This window comes from Lathyrus oleraceus, chromosome 1 (assembly GCF_024323335.1).
Source record: "Lathyrus oleraceus cultivar Zhongwan6 chromosome 1, CAAS_Psat_ZW6_1.0, whole genome shotgun sequence".
Taxonomy (NCBI): Eukaryota; Viridiplantae; Streptophyta; class Magnoliopsida; order Fabales; family Fabaceae; genus Lathyrus; species Lathyrus oleraceus.
The window spans coordinates 256,733,863-256,755,322 of record NC_066579.1 but is presented as its reverse complement, the minus strand read 5'-3'; the positions used below and the strand labels follow the sequence as shown (position 1 = coordinate 256,755,322).

The 21,460-nt window shown below is 40.8% G+C and overlaps 1 protein-coding gene across 1 annotated transcript in view; it reads right to left on the bottom strand.

Moving 5' to 3' along the window:
• Positions 1–20,980, bottom strand: part of LOC127102189 (uncharacterized) — a 28,863-nt gene extending 7,883 nt beyond the window's left edge. Inside the window, exons 1-2 of the mRNA XM_051039592.1 lie at positions 20,908–20,980; positions 19,217–20,494 (exon numbers count right to left, since the gene is read on the bottom strand). Of these exons, the coding sequence (XP_050895549.1) occupies positions 19,217–20,494; positions 20,908–20,980 (1,351 nt within the window). The remainder of the gene's footprint in view (positions 1–19,216; positions 20,495–20,907) is intronic.
• Between the last annotated feature and the right edge of the window lie 480 nt (positions 20,981–21,460).

Here is a 21,460-nt window from a genome sequence, read left to right as displayed (position 1 = left end):
TCCAGGGTACCGCTTTGGTGCTTTCAAAGGGAAAGAGGGTAGGCATACAAACTACCACGGGTGATGGATGAACAACATCTTTTCTTTGATAAGTTATCTCAACTGGTTTTGGTAGATTGAAAAAGGGTTCAATGACTGAAATTTCCTCGTTTGTTGCAGGACCACAAACTTGTAAAACACCTTGATCCATCAAGTTTTGAATATCAATTCGTACCACTTTACATCCCCTTGGATGAATGACACATTCTTCGCATTTGTCGTGACATGTATCAATCAAACTAGCTCCCACCAATCTTGCATGGAGTGCTAGCAATGGAGTTTTAACATCTTCAACATTTTTGATTATACAAACATCAGAAGCATCCTCAATGGCATAAACATCACCATGTGCCAGCAGAGGGTTACTTTTTACGTTGGGTCCGACATCTCGAAACGAAAAAATCTTCTTCTTAACCAGCTCTCGCACAATATGCTTCAAAGTATAACATCCCTCTAAATCATGCCCAGGGGGACCCTCATGGAAAGGACAATGGCATCTTGATTGAACCATGGAGGTAAAGGATTTGGTGGAGGACCCAGAGGTCTGGGGGTCACCAACGCTTTCTGCAGTAACGATGGGTATAACTGAGTGTATGTCATAGGGATTGAAGTGAAAGGAGGTCTACCTCTTTGTACCCTATTTTGATTTGGAAGATTTTGTGGACGTGGAGCTTGTGCCCTTGGCTGTTGATAAGCAGGTGGCATGGGTGCTTGCTGGTATACTGGTGCTTGTTGAATAGGTTGATAGACGGGAGCTTGTGATTGGTTGAAATTTGGTGTGACTGCTGCCACATATGGTTGTTGAACATACTGCACTGGATAAGTTGGTTGTTGTTAAGCAAATTGATGTTGCTTCTTCCATGAATGACTCCTCCTTTGACTGGTTGACACTGAATTTGTTTCACCCTCTTTCTTTCTTGAAAACTTCCGGGAAACTTTTTGACATTATTACCAGATGTTTCAGAGGTGGTTATCATTTTTCCATTTTTCAATCCAAGCTCGACCTTTATGCCCACGGCAACCAAGTCAGAGAAGCTTGCCGATACACTACTCATTATCCTTTCATAGAACATAGGTTTTACCGTATCCATGAACCAATCTGCTAACTCCTTCTCAACAAGGGGTGGTTCGACTTGCGAGGCCACTTCCCTCCATCGTTGTGCATATTCCTTAAAAGACTCGTTATCTTTCTGGGACATGCTGAGCAATTGCCTCCTATCTGGGGCCATATCCATGTTATACTTATAATGTTGGATGAAAGCATTAGATAAGTCTTGGAAAAAATGAATTCTACTTTGATCAAGGCTTAAGTACCACTTAGAGGGAGCACTCCGCAAGCTGTCTTGGAAGCAATGTATCATAAGTTTATCGTCCTCTACGTGCGTAGCCATTTTTCGGTAGTACATAATAAGGTGACTTTTAGGACATGAGTGGCCCTCATACCTATCAAAATCTGAGGTCTTGAATTTCGCAGGAATCACGAGACCTGACACTAAGCATATCTCCCTAGCAGCAGCACCAAAGACTTGGTCACCTTCCATAGCCCTTAACCTTTTCTCAAGAATCTGGAAATTCTCTTTCATTCCTCTTATGTCTTCATGCCTTTCATCATCTTCGTCCGAAAAATCCGGAGCATGTTGTTGATCCTCAAAATAAGGTTGCACGTGTGCACGGACAAGGGGTGGTGCGAACGTGTGGACCACGGGATGAGTTTCATTGATAGTTGATAGAGGAACCGTCTGCTGAGTAGATTGTACAACACCAGGGGCGCCTTCAACTGGATGTGTGAAACCGGGAGGTAAACCATAGACTGGCCAAGTGGTCGACACTGTCCTCACAGGTTGGGGTTCAATCGTAGGACCGGTGATATCTGAAACGACCGTCGTTTGGGTGTCCAACTTGGCCTTAATGACTTGTAGTATCTCCATGACTTGACCCGTGTTTCCTCGTAAGTCTTCAAGTTTTGAGCTTACTCTCTCCAATTCTTGTTCTTGATCTGCCATTCTTTGACGAGCGCTGGCTCTGGTGTTGTAGTGGTGTTGAGGACTCAGTGTGGAACTGAAGAAGACACAAAAATGAGTTTTTTGTTTGAAGAATGACATGAGTGTATGTTATGGGTGAATTTTGGTGCAAATCTCTTAGTTATCTATATTATTTATTCCAGCAATGTTAGAATATATTAAATAAGAATAACACGTAATAATTGAGGCCCAAAATGACAACTTCCATTAATTAAAATCAAATTCGAATACAAAAGGATTTAATCTTCAAGTACAAATGATTCAAATACAAAAGATTTAAACATCAACAATTCAAATTCAAGTACAAGTAAACTTAAGCTCTGTCTCAGCTCTTATGATCGTAGCGAGATCTGTGGTGAGCTCCTTCATCATTTTCTTGCAAAACTTGACGAAATTCAAAACTTGAGGAGGCGTATTTTCTGGACACATACACCAATCCGCTTCCTAGAGTTTTTCTGGGAGTTCCAACATGTTGAGGTTAACAAATCTAGCTAAGTTGCGGAACTTGCCATTCCATTCAACATAGAGCTCTTGGAGTTTCTTGATGACCTGTTGATCTTCATCTAAAGTTGCTCTAGCCTCTATATACAACCTTTTCCAATACTGTTAATACCTCAGGATTGGCATTAATTTTAGAAAACAAATAATGTAATCACCTCTGTTGTTTTAATATGTTGGGTTGAAGAAATTCAACATCTGGACCAACATGTCATGTACGATGTCACGACGTCAGGTCTGTGACATCGCACATGTGTAGGAAACTGAATTAATTAATTCAGTATATGTTCTGGGATCAGCAAGGATATCTGGTGAATATCCTAACTCCCAGGTGGAGGTCTTGAAGACTAAATCAGAAGATATATAGGCTCAAAATATGGAGATATATATGGAGAGAGTTTAGGAACTTGAAGACCTTGTTTGTAGCAGAATTTTTCTGCTGAAGTTGCAACAGCAAAGAACAAGTCTGTTGCAACTTTCTGAAGGCCCAAATCCAGTTGGGTGATTAGGTTATAAATAGCTGATTGTAATCTAGTTTTTGTAAGCCTCTTAGAATGAATTTTTAGGGGTGTGTGTAAGGTAAACCTCCCAATCTGTGGGAAGGGTACCATGTGTTTCTCAGTGGTAAACCTGAGAGTGTTTGTTACTCAAAGCCTGTAGGCAAGAGTAATTATGTTCTTGAATGAAGCTGTGAAGCAAGTTCAAGGTGTTTGCACATTACATTGTATTTGTAGTGATAGGAATGGAAACTGGAGGTTTCTATCTAGGAGTTCCTAGGTATAGATTGCATTGGGTAGGGATTAAGTGATGAGTTGTAAACGGGGGAGTTTAACTCTGAATTGATACTACTAATAGTGGATCTTCTTCCTGGCTTGGTAGCCCCCAGATGTAGGTCATGTTGGACTGAACTGGGTTAACAATTTCCTGTGTTTGTTTTCCTTCTGTATGATATAATCATGTCTGCCAAACTGATCATGTAATTCAGTCTGTTCAGCAAGATAATAGCAGACATGATACATAGCCTTCTGTTGGAATGTCAAGCAGAATGTTTTGACATTCATCAACAACAGCACATACTGTATAATAAGCTGATGATCTCAGTTCAGTATGTAGTGAAGTCTGGATTTCAAAATCATCACAGACCTGGCCAAAAGATCATTGTGAACCTGTCAAACTGGGTGTCTTGACAGTTCTTCCAGAAAGCTAATACTGATGTAGAGACTGGTTGGTCTTTTACAGTACAGCAAATTTAGCTCAGTCTGTTTTCAGGAACCAAACAGACTTAGCATATGGTTCTGGACTTGGATGTCAAACGGAATGTTGTGACATTCACTCCTCACTGCATATGCTAAATTGTTGGATGGTTAGTTTTCTGTTTCAGGATTTTTCTCAGGCTATTCTTCAGGAATCCACCAGCTGATCTAAAATCTAGGAAACTAACAACTAAGCTACAATTAATGAACCTGGCAAATAATCTATTTGTTAGCTCCTTAATAAGTAGAGATTAGTTTAACTTGTTACAACCTTTAATTTAGAAAATACAAGTACATGACCAACAAACTGGAACAATGTAACAGATGATGTTCAAAACAGGATTGAGACATCATGCTGATATCTGTGTAGGAAAACAACAGAAGAGAAGGTTATGGTGCACATAACTAAGTGTTCCTCCTTTCTAGGATGACATAGAAGGAGAGGTCGTGACACTGTGAAAAGGTGCTCATTAGTACAGAGTGTAATAACTGTCTTGCTGTAATAAGTACAATGTTAGATCAGATGTCATGACTTGGAGTAGAACATCTGAATACTGACTACGCCAGAATTTCAATTGGTATCAGAGCAGGCATCCTGTTCTGTCTCTGGATGAGATCCATGGGTGATACTTTCTGGTAGCTGGCAAGGAGTTATGTTAGTACTGATGCTGGAACCTGTGTAAGGTTCTGTAATTCCCTGAATGGTCCCTTGAAGTAGGTGGATGGACTGTTCATGACAGGAATGGTGTGTACCTGTCTCTGGAGGTTGGCAATAGGCCTGTGTGTGGGACAGCTGTGCCAGTACTAAAACACATTCAAACCTGGTATGGTCTTGGAGGCCAATCTGGTGAAGTGTGTGTTCATAGGTTGAGTTGTATTATGATTTCCGCTGCATAATACATGGCAAAACTCAAACTCTGATGTAGTTTCCCCTCATGTGGATGAAAGGCTGCTGTGTTCAAGATCTCATCATAATCTACTGAAGATGTCAAAGATACTTGAGTCCCCTCAAGTCCACTCATCATGACGTTCTCACTTCAGGATGGTAAGAGTCACTTAATCACTGATTCTCTTACTCTCATGAGTAGTGTATATGAAGACCTTGAAGACCTTCAAGGAAGGTTTGTTCTAAGGAGGTGGAACCAATGTTCTATGTGATGATAGAACATGTTGTTCAACAAGTATGCAGCTACTGGTTGAAGAGCAGATGTTTTTAGGGTTCAAACAAAGGGATAATTCTGTTTGGAACCTACTCCTGACCTGGAAGAGGAGACATCTGTGTGTGCCAAGTTGACAAGAGCAGGGTCAACTGGGTGTGTGCTCAAGAAGGTCATCCCTAGAAGTTGAGCTGGTTGAGATGTGACATTGTGCAATCTCCTGCTGTTAGGCATCTCCCTGCAGTTTGATCAGGGTTGGATAGTTGTTCCCTGAAGTACTATGGTGTGACGAGTCTCCTGGACGTTAGCAGTCAATAATGGGGTAACCTGACTGTGATATCATTAAAGGGGGTTGTAACCATGAATCTTAGTATTCAAACACCACGTTCAGAAGTGGCAGTTCTTACTAGGAGTGAGAATATGAAGATTCAGTGGTTGGTTGAGGTAATATGCTCTGGCAATGCATATATACTATTGACTGGTGCTGTTTGTCTCACTAGTACTTATGGTCAGCTGAAGTCTGATTGGTGTGAGTGGAGGAGTTAGTTGCCACTGGTAGGGATAATGTATGTCATGTTGAGACATATGTGTACAATGCATGGATCTTGGTGTGGAGTGTCCATGATTGTTAATTTGAGGGGGAGGCTTGGTTAACCTCCTCAAGTGTGGTCAGCCTAGGGTCTGGTTGGCTGTTAACCTGTGTCACATGGGTTCTGGTTGTTGTGTGACACATTTGCAAGGAAGGATTCATCTCTCTCATTCCTAAGGGTGAATCTAATCTGGAAAGAGTCTCAAGACTGTTGAGGTGCTTGCAAGCAGAAGATGTTGACACTAGAAGAGTACGTTCAAAGTATTCGTATGGTGGAAGTATCTGAAAGGATAATTGGGAAAGGATTTAAGATCAATGTCTACTTGTGCCAAGTGCAAGTGTTTAATCGATTATCCTTGGAGCTCAAGATAACTGATGTTCTTAAAGATGTTGGAACATCACTTCTTCAAGACCCTGTGCAGAATCACAGGAAGGACAGTACATTGGCTTATGATCTATCGCTTTGGTGGCAGCAAAAGCATATGATCTCTGAAAAAGTTTCCTGGCACGAAACATGTTCAGCCTTGGTATGTACAAGAAGAAGAAGACATCATAGTCTTGATGGTGGTTACTTTGATCAGTTTATTTCTGATCTAGGTAAGGAAGTGCATTAGCTTATGCACACTGTGAAGTCAAGAACTAGTGGCAGCAGTCTTGACATCATGGAAACAGCCTTGCTTTAGGAAGAGGAATCCTTGGCATAGCTGAAGGGATAGTTTCTAACTGTTCCTTCTGAAGACTCATACATCAAAATGTCTGATGTCTTTGGAGAAGAAGCAGGGATTCATCAAGGTGTGAGCTTGGATGACTTAACTGCAAACCTGCACGATAGAGGTTGTTTACTCAAACTTGGTTCCACAATCAAGTCTATGAGAACATTGAACTCTTGTTCTGTGAAGGGAGGAAGTTCTTTCAAGTGGCAGAAGAAGGAGCTGAATTCAACAGCTAGATGTCAAAACACAATGTTGTGACATTTGGTTCAACATCAGACTCTTAGTTGGTGAAGTGGCACATCAACTTGAGATAAAAAGGTCTACAGGGTTGTAGATTGGATACTTCAAAATCTTGAAGTTCTAGTCTCACTTGAGAGGTCAGAATATCTTAGGGAGAAGTCTGATAAACTTGGGGAGGTCAAAAAGCAGCATTTGATCTTTTCATATGAGAATTCATGAAGGAGGTAATCAACCAGTGGCAGTTGGTCTATCTCAGAAGTGAGTTCGAAGAATCAAGGTAATCAACATAAGGCAGCTGATTATTCTTGAGGAAAGTCTGAGACAAATTACTTTTGAACTGAAAAGTATTAAGTTGAAGACAAAAGGAGGTGTTCTCTATTCATCTCTTGGAGCTTGTGGTAGAAGTTCTGAGCTATCTATGGAAGACTGTCTCTGGTAGTGGGATGAGAGTGTATATATCCCAATGTATGTCTGGGTTCCTCTGGCCCAAGCTGAGGACTCAGTAATATCTGAAGTCTATCAGATAGTGCTCCTTGTGATGCTGTGAAGGAAGTCCCAGCTGATGTTACAACATCTTGTGAAGTGATCTTCTGTTCTGGTTAGAAGAGAAATTGACACAGAGTGTGGATGTGTTCAACCAAGAGGGTTGGACAGAGGGTGCGCTCTTGAAGACATGAAGATGCGTCTTATGTTTTCCTTTCATCAAGTGGTCTGGAATCTCTTTGAATCAGGAAGTATGTGAAGGTCCAACCTTGGGATGTTGGATATGATCATGTGTGACCTCCAAGAGAGTAGGTTGTCCATGACAGGGGGAGTTGTGCCTTTGTGTTGCAAGCAATCACCAAGCTTGTGGTCTATGTGCTCTCAGATGACTAGGTAGTTATCAGGATGCTGTGATGTATGTCAAGGCTGAGTGAGCAGAAAAATGTCTGACCGGATGTCATGACATTGCCCTGGACATTGCTGTTAATTCCTTCTGAATTTTAAAGTCATTAGGAATTATAAGGGTGATGTGGCTAAGTCTGATAAACCAGAATAAGCCTGTTGGCTACAGCTGTGTGGTACAGGGGGAGTAACCATCAACTGAAGTGTGAAAAGTTGGCTGTAGCAGTGCTAGGTGTCAAGTATCTACTGGAGGTATGACAGAGGTCTTGTTGAATACTGGCTGAATGCAGGAATGTTAAGACATCGCGTGCAACGTGTCTGACTGCATATATGGAATGGTCTCCATGCACTGGAACGGTTGTTTTGGAAAAGAAACAGTCAAGAGCTATAAAAGGTATTCAAAGATAGTCTGAGATGTTGGTGGTGATTCTCTGACTGTTTCTCAGCAAAAATAAATGCATCTTGACCAAGCATTTATTTCTACCGGAAAGTCCTAGGCACGGGATGGACCATTTAAAGGATGCAATAGCCCTCTTCCTCTCACAAGAAAAACACTCCATTCTCAGAATCATGGGGTATGTTAAGGTTTGGGCAAGCTGCGCCTGGATCTGGTTTTGTGAAGGGTGCCTTTACAAATGTTTAGCTAAAAAGGGGGAGAGAAATATAGTCCTGGGGTTGAGAATGTACCAGAAGCAAGCCAACTGTGGATGTGACAGCAAACAGAAGTTGGCATCAGGCACAAAATTCACCACTTGTGTCTTGTGATCTGAGTTAAGAAGACAGTTGTGCCGTGTGATCTGAGTTACATTGTCTATGTACTCAGCATTACATACTCTTCAGGAAGCTCTCCGGTTGAGGGGGAGGGTTCTGGTACAACTGAGTATTGTCCCTCTTCTTCCTCATGTACACCAACATTGGTGTTCATGGTGGGGGAGATAATAACAGAGGATTATTTGTTTTAGCTAAAATTTGCCAAAGGGGGAGATTGTTAATACCTCAGGATTGGCATTAATTTTAGAAAACAAATAATGTAATCACCTCTGTTGTTTTAATATGTTGGGTTGAAGAAATTCAACATCTGGACCAACATGTCATGTACGATGTCACGACGTCAGGTCTGTGACATCGCACATGTGTAGGAAACTGAATTAATTAATTCAGTATATGTTCTGGGATCAGCAAGGATATCTGGTGAATATCCTAACTCCCAGGTGGAGGTCTTGAAGACTAAATCAGAAGATATATAGGCTCAAAATATGGAGATATATATGGAGAGAGTTTAGGAACTTGAAGACCTTGTTTGTAGCAGAATTTTTCTGCTGAAGTTGCAACAGCAAAGAACAAGTCTGTTGCAACTTTCTGAAGGCCCAAATCCAGTTGGGTGATTAGGTTATAAATAGCTGATTGTAATCTAGTTTTTGTAAGCCTCTTAGAATGAATTTTTAGGGGTGTGTGTAAGGTAAACCTCCCAATCTGTGGGAAGGGTACCATGTGTTTCTCAGTGGTAAACCTGAGAGTGTTTGTTACTCAAAGCCTGTAGGCAAGAGTAATTATGTTCTTGAATGAAGCTGTGAAGCAAGTTCAAGGTGTTTGCACATTACATTGTATTTGTAGTGATAGGAATGGAAACTGGAGGTTTCTATCTAGGAGTTCCTAGGTATAGATTGCATTGGGTAGGGATTAAGTGATGAGTTGTAAACGGGGGAGTTTAACTCTGAATTGATACTACTAATAGTGGATCTTCTTCCTGGCTTGGTAGCCCCCAGATGTAGGTCATGTTGGACTGAACTGGGTTAACAATTTCCTGTGTTTGTTTTCCTTCTGTATGATATAATCATGTCTGCCAAACTGATCATGTAATTCAGTCTGTTCAGCAAGATAATAGCAGACATGATACATAGCCTTCTGTTGGAATGTCAAGCAGAATGTTTTGACATTCATCAACAACAGCACATACTGTATAATAAGCTGATGATCTCAGTTCAGTATGTAGTGAAGTCTGGATTTCAAAATCATCACAGACCTGGCCAAAAGATCATTGTGAACCTGTCAAACTGGGTGTCTTGACAGTTCTTCCAGAAAGCTAATACTGATGTAGAGACTGGTTGGTCTTTTACAGTACAGCAAATTTAGCTCAGTCTGTTTTCAGGAACCAAACAGACTTAGCATATGGTTCTGGACTTGGATGTCAAACGGAATGTTGTGACATTCACTCCTCACTGCATATGCTAAATTGTTGGATGGTTAGTTTTCTGTTTCAGGATTTTTCTCAGGCTATTCTTCAGGAATCCACCAGCTGATCTAAAATCTAGGAAACTAACAACTAAGCTACAATTAATGAACCTGGCAAATAATCTATTTGTTAGCTCCTTAATAAGTAGAGATTAGTTTAACTTGTTACAACCTTTAATTTAGGAAATACAAGTACATGACCAACAAACTGGAACAATGTAACAGATGATGTTCAAAACAGGATTGAGACATCATGCTGATATCTGTGTAGGAAAACAACAGAAGAGAAGGTTATGGTGCACATAACTAAGTGTTCCTCCTTTCTAGGATGACATAGAAGGAGAGGTCGTGACACTGTGAAAAGGTGCTCATTAGTACAGAGTGTAATAACTGTCTTGCTGTAATAAGTACAATGTTAGATCAGATGTCATGACTTGGAGTAGAACATCTGAATACTGACTACGCCAGAATTTCAAATACACACAATCATTCTTTAGGAGCAAGTAGGCTGCATCACCTTCTTGGCTCTCCAAAACTGCAAACCTCCTATTAGCTTCTTCCAACTGGTACTTGAGATGGTGACAGTTTCTTTCAGCTTCTTCCTTTTGGAGTATCTCGCGAGACAACTTTTCCTTGCATTTCTTCAGAGTGTCCCTTAGTTCACGAATTTGTGCCTCAAAGTCGAGCTTAATTTCTTTCTTTTCCATAAGAGATCTATCCAACATTTTCCCTAACTCACAGATTCTATATTCAGCTTTCTTGAGCTCTTCCTTCCTTGTTTGGATCACTGATGTGGAACCTATAAGGATATGATCAAGATCGTCCTTCTGGTCTTCCAATAGCATGGCTCTCTTGTTACTATCCTCAAGTTCATGGGCTTTCCTGTAACACCCCGATGAAATTAAGATAATTGTTTAAATTAAGTTAATATTTTATTTATTAATTTAATTGAATAATTAGAAAATTATTGGATTATTAATATTATTTTGGGATTATTGAATTATTATTATTATTGGAATAATAATATAATTTGGAAAATATATAAGTTGGAAGTTAGAAAAATCCCATTTTTTGGTAAAAAGTTATTTTTCACGTGAAAAGGGAAAAGAGGCAGAAAGGGCAAAAAGCAAAAGAACGAAGGTTGAAGGAAGGGAAAGCTTGGAGCGCAGAGACTGCCGGATTTACTCAGGTAAGGGGGGTTTATCATCGTTTGATGGGTCTTATGGGATAGCATGTAATGGGTAGTGATGAACCTCTGAATTTGACTCTGATTGAATTGATATATGATGAATTTGTGAAATATTGATAAACGAAAATTGGATGATAATTGATGAAATTGTAGGAATTAGATGTAGTGAGGTTACGATTTGAGAAGTTGAATGTATCTGAGTTGTAATTGATAAAACGAACGAACGTGTGTGAAAATTGGACTGTGAGGGGTTGGATCTGAAGGATCTCGTAGCAGAGGAAACCCATAGCAGATCTGGAAAACTGGACTCTGGTCATACGCGTATGGCACTAGGCAATACGCGTATGGGATGGCTGGAAAATGGGGGTTTTGGCGCTGGTACGCGCCATACGCGTGTGATACGCGTATCCCTGGAGTGGTACGCGTATGGTGTATGCTATACGCGTATGAGTGAAAGAGATGATGTTTTGAGCGTGAAAGCGTCTCTGTTGGTACGCGTATGAGGATGTGGTACGCGTAGCATACGCGTATGGGCGTGGGCATTACGCGTATGGACTTGGTCAGGTTTGGGCAATACGCGTATGGGCATAGGCAATACGCGTATGGGCAGATTTGTGATTTTCCTGAACAGTGGTGGTGCAGTTTTTGGTGGTTTAGGCTGAGTGATGTAACTTAGCTGATGTATGACGTAGTAGGGATCAATTCCCGTTGTTTTGAATAGTATAGGTATTAGTAGAGTGTGCTAATACTATGATTAATTATGTGGCATGATATGATATGCTTTTGTTGATGATATGCGATGGTATACATGACGATGTGAATGTATGCATTTGCGAATAGACTGTTTTATGGCTTAGAGTGTGAGCATACGTCTATTCTTGTGTTGTTGTTGTTGTTGCATTGCTAGGTGATTAGCATGCATATTGTGGCCCATTTGGGGTGGTAGCTAATTCCCATGGTGTGGAATTAGTGAGTAAATCATTTTGATTGTTGTTGATGTTTGCATGCTAGGTGATTAGCGTGCATAGCATGGCCCATTTGGGGTGGTAGCTAATTCCCATGGTGAGGAATTAGTGAGTGAGTCACTATGTCTCAAATGAGTGGGACTAGTGAGCTTGGTAGCCGTGCCTGGATTTGGACGGTGAGGTTGAACTATATGTTCACAAAATAGTCGGTACCGCATGCATGGAGTCTCATTGCATAATATATGTATGGCGTGTAATATGAATGGATGTATTCCAATATTACACGTGTATTTGTGTTGGTATTGTTGTGTTGTTATTGAGTATGATGTTGAATTAATATGTTGTTCCTGAATGTGTGTTTTGATTAGGGTGATGAAGTGTGTTGAATCACTTAACATAACATGATATTTTATAATACTCATTATATTGATTGAGGAACTCACCCTTACAATTATTTTTCAGGTAACGAGAAATGAGTTGAGTAGAAGCTAATTATTGGAGTCTAGTGTAGTCTCCATAGTGGGTCGTGCTCTGATAGATGTAACATCGGGATGGGTTGTTTAACTTGTTTTGAATGTTTATTTGTTGGTTGAGAACCATTTTCCATGTATTGTTTTACATGATTGATGAAATTATATCCGCTGTGTTTTATGCAATTGTTTAAGTTTGAAATTAATAAAAGAGCATGACCGTTATATTGTTGAATGGTGTGAATATTATGTGTGACACCCTTGAAGTGCATAATTACTCTGAATTGTTATATGGTTATTATTTTAATTTAATTATTGGGGTATTTTAGAAGGGTGTTACATTAGTGGTATCAGAGCATAGTCGGTCGAGTCGAGTCGTAATTATTCCGTTTCCCTGTACGAGATAGGTGTTGTGTAACCCTATCAGTACTTATTGTTTTAGTTTGTTGGGTTTTCAGAATAGAGATGGCTGGAAGAGGTAGAGATGATGCTGCGATTGCTGAGGCTCTGGGTATGCTAGCTGGAGTACTTGGAGGAAATCCGAATGTTGTGGGAATGGGAGCTGCTCGTCAACTGAGTGAGTTCCAGAAGAACAATCCTCCAATGTTCAAGGGAGCATACGATCCAGATGGCGCTCAGAAGTGGTTGAAGGAGATAGAGAGAATCTTCCGAGTGACTGAGTGTGCCGAGAACCAGAAGGTCAGGTTCGGTACGCATATGCTGTCAGAGGAAGCAGATGATTGGTGGGTTGCTACCCGCACTGAGTTGGAATCTGCTGGGAATGCTGAGATCACTTGGGCTGTGTTCAGAGAGAGATTCCTGAGGAAGTATTTTCCAGAGGATGTTAGAGGGAAGAAAGAGATAGAGTTCTTGGAATTGAAGCAGGGCAATCGGTCTGTTACTGAGTATGCTGCTAAGTTCACAGAGCTGTCGAAGTATTACACTCCCTATAGTGAGGCTGCTGGAGAATTTTCAAAGTGTGTGAAGTTTGAGAACGGGCTGCGTCCCGAGATCAAACAGGCTATTGGATATCAGCGGATCAGAGTGTTTTCTGACTTGGTTGACTGTTGCAGGATTTTTGAACAGGATTCCAAAGCCAGAGCGGAGAGCTATCAGCAGAGGGTTGATAGAAGAGGCAAGAGTCAGAATGATCGTGGAAAACCGTATGCAGCTGGAAAGGGTTTTCAGAGACAGAGTGGGATGAAGAGGCCTAGTGGGGGAGACTCTAGTGCTCCTGCTAAGTGTTATAAATGTGGTCAGGCTGGGCATCGTATCCATGAGTGTACCAGTAATGAGAAGAAATGTTTCAAGTGTGGAAAAGGTGGTCACTTGGCTGCAGACTGCCGGTTGAAGACTGTGACTTGTTTTAACTGTGGAGAGTTGGGTCATATCAGTCCACAGTGTCCTAAGCCGAAGAAATAAAATCAGTCAGGAGGCAAGGTCTTTGCTTTATCAGGTTCTGAGACTTCTGCAGATGATTGTTTGATCCGAGGTACGTGTTATATTAATGGCTTTCCTCTTGTAGCTATTATTGACACAGGTGCTACTCATTCCTTTATATCCTTGGATTGTGCTGTGAAACTTAAGTTAGAGATATCTGAGATGCTTGGAAGTATGGTGATTGATACTCCTGCAAAGGGTTCAGTGACTACTACTTCAGTTTGCTTGAGTTGTCCTTTGAGTATTTTTGGTAGAGATTTTGGGATAGACCTTGTATGTCTTCCACTAGTACAGGTTGATGTTATCCTGGGTATGAACTGGTTGGTGTTTAACCGAGTTTCTATCAATTGTTTTGATAAGACTGTGATTTTTCCTGAGATTGAAGAAGGAAAGAATTTGTTTCTATCTGCAAGACAGGTGAATGAGGAAGTAGCAGATGAGGCGGAGTTGTTTATGCTGTTAGCGACTCTGGAGGCTAAAGATAAACTGGTGATTGGTGATCTAGCCGTGGTGTGTGATTTTCCTGATGTGTTTCCGGAAGAAGTGAATGAATTGCCACCAGAGCGTGAAGTTGAGCTCTCGATTGATTTAGTACCTGGTACTAGACCGATATCGATGGCTCCGTATCGTATGTCTGCTGTTGAGTTAGCTGAATTGAAGAGTCAGCTGGAAGATCTGTTGGATAAGAAATTTATTCGTCCGAGTGTGTCACCGTGGGGTGCACCAGTGTTATTGGTTAAGAAGAAAGAAGGTACTATGAGGTTGTGTGTGGACTACAGGCAACTGAATAAAGTGACGATCAAGAATCGGTATCCTTTGCCGAGGATTGATGATTTGATGGATCAGTTGGTTGGTGCGAGTGTGTTCAGCAAGATAGATTTGAGGTCGGGATATCATCAGATACGTGTGAAAACTGAGGATATTCAGAAGACTGCTTTCAGAACAAGGTATGGACATTATGAGTATTCTGTAATGCCTTTTGGTGTGACTAATGCGCCTGGAGTATTTATGGAGTATATGAATAGGATTTTCCAGCCGTACCTAGACAAGTTTGTGGTGGTGTTTATTGATGACATTTTGGTGTATTCGAAATCCGAAGAAGAGCATGCTGAGCATTTGAGGGTGGTTTTAGGAGTTCTACGAGAAAAGAAGTTATTTGCTAAACTGTCTAAGTGTGAATTTTGGTTAGAAGAGGTCAGTTTTCTTGGTCATGTGATTTCCAGAGGTGGTGTTGCTGTTGATCCTTCTAAGATAGAAGCGGTATCTAAGTGGGAAGCTCCGAAGTCAGTTTCTGAGATAAGGAGTTTTCTTGGACTTGCAGGTTATTATAGGAAGTTCATTGAGGGATTTTCTAAGTTGGCGTTACCGTTGACGATGTTGACTAGAAAGGGGCAAACATTTGTTTGGGACTCAAAATGTGAAGAAGGTTTCCAAGAGTTAAAGAGAAGGTTGACTACTGCTCCTATTCTGATATTACCGAGTTCGTCGGAATCATTTGAGGTTTACTGTGATGCTTCATTGTTGGGTTTGGGTGGTGTGTTGATGCAGAATAAGCAGGTTATAGCTTATGCTTCAAGACAGCTGAGGGTTCATGAGAGGAACTATCCGACACACGATTTAGAATTGGCAGTTGTGGTATTTGTTCTGAAATTATGGAGGCATTACTTGTATGGGTCGAGATTTGAGGTTTTCAGTGACCATAAAAGTTTAAAGTATTTGTTTGATCAGAAAGAGCTGAATATGAGACAGAGAAGATGGTTAGAGTTTCTGAAGGATTATGACTTTGGTTTGAATTACCATCCGGGTAAAGCAAACGTAGTAGCTGATGCATTGAGTCGGAAATCATTGCATATGTCTATGTTAATGGTTAAAGAATTGGATTTAATTGAGCAGTTTAGAGATTTGAGTTTGGTGTGTGAGAGTACTCACAATAGTGTTAAATTGGGAATGTTGAAGTTAACGAGTAATATTTTGGATGAGATCGGAGAGGGTCAGAAATCCGATATGCTTTTGGTTGATAAGTTGACTTTAGTGAATCAAGGTCAAGGTGGTGAATTCAGAGTTGATGAGAATGGTGTTTTGAAATTTGGTAATCGGGTGTGTATTCCGGATGTTACCGAACTTAAGAAGAGTATTCTGGAGGAAGGACATCGTAGTGGCTTGAGTATTCATCCTGGAGCTACGAAGATGTATCATGATTTGAAAAAGTTATTTTGGTGGCCGGGGATGAAAAGAGAAATTGCGAGTTTTGTTTATTCCTGTTTGACTTGTCAGAAGTCGAAGATTGAGCATCAGAAGCCGTCTGGGCTAATGCAACCGTTGGCTATTCCAGAGTGGAAGTGGGATAGTATCAGTATGGATTTTGTTTCTGGGTTACCGAGGGCAAGTAGGAATCTTGAGGCTATTTGGGTGATTGTTGATAGATTGACGAAGTCGGCTCATTTCATTCCGATCAGAATGGATTATCCGTTAGAAAGATTAGCCGAGTTGTATATTGAGAAGGTTGTAAGTTTGCATGGTATTCCGTCTAGTATTGTTTCGGACAGAGATCCTAGATTTACATCGAAGTTCTGGGAAGGTTTGCAGAGAGCTTTGGGAACTAAGCTGAGGTTGAGTTCTGCATATCATCCGCAGACTGATGGTCAGACTGAGAGGACGATTCAGTCGCTAGAGGATCTTTTGAGGGCTTGTGTTTTGGAAAAGGGAGGTGCTTGGGATTGTTATTTGCCTTTGATTGAGTTTACCTACAACAATAGTTTTCATTCGAGCATTGGTATGGCACCGTTTGAAGCTTTGTATGGTAGGAGATGTCGGACACCGTTATGTTGGTATGAGTCCGGTGAGAGTGCTGTGGTTGGACCGGAGATTGTTCAACAGACTACAGAAAAGATTAAGATGATTCAGGAGAAGATGAGAATTGCTCAGAGTCGTCAGAAGAGTTATCATGATAAGAGGAGGAAGTCACTTGAGTTCCAAGAGGGAGATCATGTGTTTCTTCGTGTTACTCCGATAACTGGTGTTGGTCGAGCTTTGAAGTCGAAGAAGTTGACATCTCGATTTATTGGTCCTTATCAGGTTTTGGAGAGGATAGGGGAGGTAGCCTATCGTGTCGCTTTACCGCCGTCGCTTGCGAATTTGCATGAGGTTTTTCATGTGTCTCAGTTGAGGAGGTACATTCATGATTCGTCGCATGTAGTCCAAGTAGATGATGTACAGGTGAGAGATAACCTGACTGTTGAAACATCACCTATGAGGATCGAGGATCGAGAGTTGAAGCAGTTGCGGGGTAAAGAGATCGCCTTGGTGAAGGTAGCTTGGGGAGGACCAGCAGGTGGCAATGTGACTTGGGAACTTGAGAGTCAGATGAAAGAGTCTTATCCTGAGCTGTTCACTTGAGGTATGTTTTCGAGGGCGAAAACTCTTTTAGTGGGGGAGAGTTGTAACACCCCGATGAAATTAAGATAATTGTTTAAATTAAGTTAATATTTTATTTATTAATTTAATTGAATAATTAGAAAATTATTGGATTATTAATATTATTTTGGGATTATTGAATTATTATTATTATTGGAATAATAATATAATTTGGAAAATATATAAGTTGGAAGTTAGAAAAATCCCATTTTTTGGTAAAAAGTTATTTTTCACGTGAAAAGGGAAAAGAGGCAGAAAGGGCAAAAAGCAAAAGAACGAAGGTTGAAGGAAGGGAAAGCTTGGAGCGCAGAGACTGCCGGATTTACTCAGGTAAGGGGGTTTATCATCGTTTGATGGGTCTTATGGGATAGCATGTAATGGGTAGTGATGAACCTCTGAATTTGACTCTGATTGAATTGATATATGATGAATTTGTGAAATATTGATGAACGAAAATTGGATGATAATTGATGAAATTGTAGGAATTAGATGTAGTGAGGTTACGATTTGAGAAGTTGAATGTATCTGAGTTGTAATTGATAAAACGAACGAACGTGTGTGAAAATTGGACTGTGAGGGGTTGGATCTGAAGGATCTCGTAGCAGAGGAAACCCATAGCAGATCTGGAAAACTGGACTCTGGTCATACGCGTATGGCACTAGGCAATACGCGTATGGGATGGCTGGAAAATGGGGGTTTTGGCGCTGGTACGCGCCATACGCGTGTGATACGCGTATCCCTGGAGTGGTACGCGTATGGTGTATGCTATACGCGTATGAGTGAAAGAGATGATGTTTTGAGCGTGAAAGCGTCTCTGTTGGTACGCGTATGAGGATGTGGTACGCGTAGCATACGCGTATGGGCGTGGGCATTACGCGTATGGACTTGGTCAGGTTTGGGCAATACGCGTATGGGCATAGGCAATACGCGTATGGGCAGATTTGTGATTTTCCTGAACAGTGGTCGTGCAGTTTTTGGTGGTTTAGGCTGAGTGATGTAACTTAGCTGATGTATGACGTAGTAGGGATCAATTCCCGTTGTTTTGAATAGTATAGGTATTAGTAGAGTGTGCTAATACTATGATTAATTATGTGGCATGATATGATATGCTTTTGTTGATGATATGCGATGGTATACATGACGATGTGAATGTATGCATTTGCGAATAGACTGTTTTATGGCTTAGAGTGTGAGCATACGTCTATTCTTGTGTTGTTGTTGTTGTTGCATTGCTAGGTGATTAGCATGCATATTGTGGCCCATTTGGGGTGGTAGCTAATTCCCATGGTGTGGAATTAGTGAGTAAATCATTTTGATTGTTGTTGATGTTTGCATGCTAGGTGATTAGCGTGCATAGCATGGCCCATTTGGGGTGGTAGCTAATTCCCATGGTGAGGAATTAGTGAGTGAGTCACTATGTCTCAAATGAGTGGGACTAGTGAGCTTGGTAGCCGTGCCTGGATTTGGACGGTGAGGTTGAACTATATGTTCACAAAATAGTCGGTACCGCATGCATGGAGTCTCATTGCATAATATATGTATGGCGTGTAATATGAATGGATGTATTCCAATATTACACGTGTATTTGTGTTGGTATTGTTGTGTTGTTATTGAGTATGATGTTGAATTAATATGCTGTTCCTGAATGTGTGTTTTGATTAGGGTGATGAAGTGTGTTGAATCACTTAACATAACATGATATTTTATAATACTCATTATATTGATTGAGGAACTCACCCTTACAATTATTTTTCAGGTAACGAGAAATGAGTTGAGTAGAAGCTAATTATTGGAGTCTAGTGTAGTCTCCGTAGTGGGTCGTGCTCTGATAGATGTAACATCGGGATGGGTTGTTTAACTTGTTTTGAATGTTTATTTGTTGGTTGAGAACCATTTTCCATGTATTGTTTTACATGATTGATGAAATTATATCCGCTGTGTTTTATGCAATTGTTTAAGTTTGAAATTAATAAAAGAGCATGACCGTTATATTGTTGAATAGTGTGGAAGATTGTGTGACACCCTTAATGGGCATAATTACTCTGATGTTATATTTTAATATTTAATTAAATTATTGGGGTATTTTAGAAGGGTGTTACATTTCCCCTTACGTTCCTCCTTCAAATTCTGATTTTCCAAGATAACTCGGTTCATCTGAATCCGTAATTCAGTATTCTCCAATTCGAGCTCCTTAACCTTAGTAGTGAGTTTCTCCATGTCCTCGGGGAGTATGGGCTTGGGCTCAGGAGTTTTGGGAAAAACCGAAGCCTTTAAGATAAATGGCAAATGGATTTCCCCAACTCTTTCTTTCACCCATCGAGTGTAAGGTTCTTTGGCGAGAAGGTTTCTTTTTCCAAACTCTTTACCCTTCCTAACAACCTTTAACCAATCCTTTCGTATCGCTCTTACATCAGGATTGCTTGCTTGGATATCAAAGAGCACAAATGGCTGTAAGTCCTTTGCGTCAGGAGGACCCTCCATGGAGTAACCGTGTTGCATTCGAGATAACATAAGGTTACAATTGATGCAACCTTTAGTACCCAACAATGGTACATTAGGAAATTCCCCACAGCTGACTATAATGTCTGGGGTTTCCCACTCTCGGATATACCATCGGATGGAACTTGCAGTGAGAGACGCTAATCTTTGAGGAGATTTAAGCTCATTTGCCACAAAAGGGCCTTCTTCGGGCATATGTTGCATGAACCAAGTATAAAGCAAAGGAGCACAGCGCAACAAAGTTCCACCCCTCTTTTCGTGTCGAGCGTGAAGGGCATGGTAAATGTCAGCTAAGAGAAATGGTACGGGATTGCCAGAGAGAAAGACTTCTATGGCTACCTGATCCACAAATTTTTCAACGTTTGGGAAGACCACAATCCCATGGATCAACAAAGCCAACACAACATAGAATGCATTCCAATTTCCCTTTTTCTTGAACTTCAGAGCTAAATCTTCCAAAAATGTCATGGCAAAACCTTCGCAACCCCCTTTCTCGACCCAATTGTCTAGAACAGTCGGGACATTGATACTTAGGGCTGAAGCTATCTTTTTTGGGCCTGCTTCTTCTTCGAGCTTTGGAAATGGATTGAAATCCTTCAATTTGAGACCCACGATTCTCTCAACTTCTTCCAAAGTATGAGCTAGTTGGAAATCAATGAATGTGAAATAGTGTAGAGGTGAATCATAATATTGTGCCAAAGAGCTGATAATTCCATAGTCAACTTTCTTAGTTAGAAGGCTCAAAATTTTCCCATAGTTTTTTCCGAAGTCATCATGTTTACTGAGAGTCAAATCAGAGATCAAACCCTTCAGACTGTCAAGCTTAGGTTCCTTGTACTTAAGTATGAAAGTGTTTCTCCTTGGAGTTGTCGTTTTCAAGTTCTCAATTCCTGAAACAAATAAGAGACAACTAAGAGCTTTCTTTTTATGACGTTGATGCAATGTATGTGGATGAATGTGATGCATTTTTTGTATAAGTTCAATAGGCTTAAGGCATAGATAAGTCTGATTGCTTCGTATAGAACATGGTTCTCACCAGGTATGATCTAAGGTTTCAAAAAAAGTTCCTAGAGTCATGGATCCATTAGACTGTTTGCTACCTGCGGCAACTTACCTGCCGGGCATCAACTCCATCTAAAGAATCTACTCTAAGTGAGGTTCTCGCATCGATCCAACGAGAAATTCAACTCGCAGACCCACGCTACGTAACCATCTTTCCTAGCTGGACAAAGAATTAAGGTTCTACAAATGGTTCTCAGAGTCATGGATCCTAAAGAAAATATCGAAGCTTACGGCAACTTACTTGCCGAGCGACAACATCCTCTCAGGAATCTACTATAAGTAAGGTTCTCGCACCGGCCCAACGAGAAATTCATCTCGCGGACCCGCACTACTCAACCTTGTCCTATCTTATGTTTTTACTCGAGATTCGGGTAAAAAGTCTTTCCCACAAGGTTTGCAATCAGAGTATCCAAGTACCAAAGCATAATGGAACCAATACAACAGATTTATACCAATATGACAATAAAGATAGCAAAAGCAAGAAAGAAAATCCACACAAGTTAACAATCAAAGGCACACAAACGACCTAACTAAGCTTGACTCACTTAGGGAGACATTGGTATGTCCCCAGCAGAGTCGCCATCTGTCGTACCTCGAAAAATGAGAACACGACTTAAGCGAAGCGCAATCGCATGCTCGCAGTGATGGACTGAACAGAGTCGCCACCGAACTTTATTTATTCCTAAAAAGGAAAGGGGAAATATCGATAAAACCCAAGAAAGAACGACAATGATTATGGTCGTCGCAACCAATATTAGGGTTCGGTAGTCGATTACGCAAGGGGAAGGTATTAG